This window comes from Colobus angolensis, unplaced genomic scaffold, assembly GCF_000951035.1.
Source record: "Colobus angolensis palliatus isolate OR3802 unplaced genomic scaffold, Cang.pa_1.0 Scaffold1, whole genome shotgun sequence".
NCBI classification, from domain to species: Eukaryota; Metazoa; Chordata; class Mammalia; order Primates; family Cercopithecidae; genus Colobus; species Colobus angolensis.
In genome coordinates this window covers 10,587,990-10,591,496 of record NW_012110918.1, presented here as the reverse complement: position 1 = coordinate 10,591,496, position 3,507 = coordinate 10,587,990, and the positions used below count along the sequence as shown (strand labels likewise).

At 52.5% G+C, this 3,507-nt stretch overlaps 1 protein-coding gene across 1 annotated transcript in view; it reads left to right on the top strand.

The window, feature by feature from the left end:
- The window catches only part of FADS6 (fatty acid desaturase 6), a 10,696-nt gene extending 7,267 nt beyond the window's left edge, over positions 1-3,429 (top strand). The window contains 1 exon segment of the mRNA XM_011940954.1: positions 2,872-3,429. Within this exon segment, the coding sequence (XP_011796344.1) occupies positions 2,872-3,021 (150 nt within the window). The 3' untranslated portion in view covers positions 3,022-3,429.
- The last annotated feature ends 78 nt before the right edge of the window (positions 3,430-3,507 follow it).

Genomic DNA, 3,507 nt, shown 5'->3' with positions numbered 1-3,507 from the left:
CCTCCCGGGTTCAAGCGATTCTCGACCTCCCGAGTAGCTGGGACTACAGGCACCTGCCGCCATGCCCGGCTAATTTTTTGTTATTTTAGTAGAGACGGAGTTTCACCATGTTGCCCAAGCTGGTCTCGAACTCCTGAGCTCAGGCAATCCGCCCACCTCGACCTCCCAAAGTGTTAGGATTACAGGCATGAGCCACTGTGCCCGGCCACTACTGACATTTTCTCTGGCCGATTCTGTGTGTTGGGGGCTGTGCTGTGCATTACAGGATGCTTAGCAGCATCACTGGTTTCTACCTACTAGATGCTGGGAGCTCAAATTGTGACAATCAAAAATGTCTCCAGACATCGCCAAGTCAACCCAGTTGAGAACATGCAAGTCATTCTCTGAGCACGTAATTGCCTTGTTTTTCAGTGAAGGCCTTGGATGGGGTGAAAGGCGTGCTGACCCTGCTGATCAGGAGACAAACTGCCGGCAAATGGGAGCCTGTGGGATGGGCAGAGGGGTCTGGCTACAGGCACAGGCATTCCCTGAGCCCTGTTCCGTTGGAGAGCCCCTCTGTGGTGTGGCCTTAGGCAGCTGCAGAGAGGCCCCTGATTCCTTTAGGTGCACTCCCCACTCATCTCCAGCACACCTTCCTTTACCAAAGACCGCAGCTCCTTCAGACGCCCTTTTCCAGAGCTACAGGCTCTCACTAGTTCCTAAACAGTCTGAAACAGCTCCCTCCAGGCTTGCGGTAGTAGTGGCTTCCAGCTGTTGCTAGCCTGGGGTGCTTCTCCATTCCCTTCACCCTGCTCACACCTCTGTATACAAACGCCTTCATTAAACTGTCCTCAATCACCCCTTTTGAGTGTGCCATCTGTTCCCTGCTAGAAGGCTGACTGATAGACTGGAATTTTGGATCTAGGAAGCCCTCTTGGCACGAGGCAGGCTTGGCGGCTCCCCAGCCCACCGCTTTGCTATATGTTATTGCTGCTCCTTGGAAATGCATTAGCAGCTTAGAAATGGCCTTGAGGGCTAGGGGTGTAATTAGTCAAACTGCTAATTCTCCATCTGAGAAATGCAGTGGCAGAAAAGGCCCCAGTTGCACAGTCCCGGCTCATAATGAAAACCATCCAAATACATAACCAATGACTCATTGTTATTGATCTGGACTTGACTGGGGTATGGGCAGCAGCTGCAGGCCCTGGTGCCAGATCTGGCTGTACCATAGGTATCCTGGGAACAAGTCACTCGATTGCTTTGAGGCTCCATTTTCTGTTTCACTTAGGATGTGGGCTGGGAATTTCTGGGGCCTGAGAGGTGAGGGAGGTGACAGGAGTGAATGAAGTACATCCGGGTCTCTGCAGAGACCTAAGGTCTAATCTACAGAGACATATGGGAGGTCATAATACATATGGATGACGATGATAATAGCTAATGTTTATCTAGCATTTATGGAAGTTGTCTTTAGCTACATCACCTGATTTTAATGTCTACAACAAATTGCCGCTGTTCATATTTCCCCCAAATGTTACAGATGGTGAAAAAAAGTCCTGGAGAGATTAAATTTCTCAGTGTCATATAGCTAGTAAGTGGAGGAAGAGGGATTCAAACCCAGTGTTGTCTGACTGTAGAATCCATCCTCCACCACCAGATATATTGCCTCTAGATGGGGAGCCCTACATACACTTTTCGAATGTATGAACTTCCATTATGTGCCAGCCAGTGTGTGAAGCCCTGGGGATGTAAGAGCTAATGAGACTGGGTCCCCATCTTCGTGGAGCTTATAGTCTAGTACAGGGGTGGTCAAACTCTGTAAAGGACCAGATAGTAAATATCTGGGGCTTTGCGAACCATATCATCTCTGTTACAACTACTCAATTGTGCCATCAAAGCACAAATATAGCCATAGACAATATGTAAAGAAGTAAGCATGGATGTCTTCCAATAAAAAGTTTTATTCAAACTGAAGTCTGAATTTCATGTAATTTTCACATGTCACACGATTTTATTTTTTACCGTTAAAAATGTAAAAACCAGCTGGGTGCAGTGGCTCACTCCTGTAATCCTGGCACCTTGCAAGGCCGAGGTGGGAGGATCGCTTTGAGCTCAGGAGTTCGAGACCAGCCTGGGCGACATGGCAAAATCCCATTTTCACAAAAAATGCAAAAATGAACCAGGCGTGGTGTTAGGCACCTGTGGTCCCAGCCACTCTGGAGGCTGAGGCCTGAGGCTTGCTTGAGCCAGGAAGCAGAGGCTGCAGTGAGCTGAGATGGCACCACTGCACTCCAGCCTGGGCGACAGAGCCAGACTCCTTCTCAAAAAAAAAAAAAAAGGTGGCAGGGGAGGGAGGAACCTTCAGGGTTCACCTGAACTCCAAGTCCCCCAACTGGCCTGGTCAGAGGTCACCCAGGAAGGGCAGCCCAGTGTATCCACAGCAGCATGGGTTTCAGACCAGATACCCAGGTTTCTTACTGGCAGGGAGACTCTGGACAAGTGAACTGAATGCCTCTAGGCCTCAGCTTTCTCTTCCGTAAAACGGAAGTAGAAGGGCTTATGTTGACAGGCTTTGAGGATGAAATGGAGAAATACATCTGAAATGTTCGGCACACGGTAGGTGCTTGGTAAAAGGGAGCTCTGGTTTTTATCCCCCTGTGCCAAGGAGGGCTGGCATGCAGTCAGGATCCCTGGATGTTGGGGAGAAGCCACTCCTTTCTTCTGCTGGGTTGGGGACAAGAATTCTCTGACTTAAGCCCTTCTACTCCAGAGGGAGAATCTTGGAACAAGGCCGACAGGAGCTGCGGGTGGGAAGATGACGCCACCCCACCATAGGATGATAGGCCTGTCCGCAGCCCCGGCTCATAGGCCCCTCTCCTGCCCATTTTCCACCAGGTGAAGCCCGTGGTGTCCCAGTTCCTCCATGAGAAGCAGCTACCGTACAATGAGGACTCGTACCTGGCTTGCTTCTGGCTGTTTCTCCGTCGCTATGAGGAATTCATGGTGCAGGCCCCACCTATCACTGAGCTCGTGGGGCTGCAATGAGGCCGCGCCAGTGCAGCCACCCCGCCCCTCCCTGGCCCGGCCCTGGCCCTCCTGCTGCTGTTGGCCCAGGGGCTGTGGCTCAGTGGCTGGTGGCGGACCTGGAGAGTGGAGGCTCCAGGCAGGCAGGGGGCAGGGGAGCTCAGGCCTGGGGTCCGGGGGCCACCTGCCTCGCGTGCTTTTCTGGGTTTTGAGGGGTGTCTGGGGGACGTGGTAATGGTGGCTGTGCATTCTGGTCAGTCGGGACCTCAGCAACTTCATCTCAGGACTAAAGAGCTGGGTCCCTCCCCCTGCTCCATCCTGGGCAGGACTAAGGGGAGGTGACAGGGTGAGTGAGGAGGGATACTGTGCAGGGGCCACCTGGGAGACAGCAGGGGGCACAGAGAAATCAGGGTCAGTTCCCTCGGCTGGGACCTCCCTGGCATTGGGACAGCCCCACACGGCCTTGGCCACTGTTTCCTTCAGGCTCTGCCCACCAAGGTGCCCTCT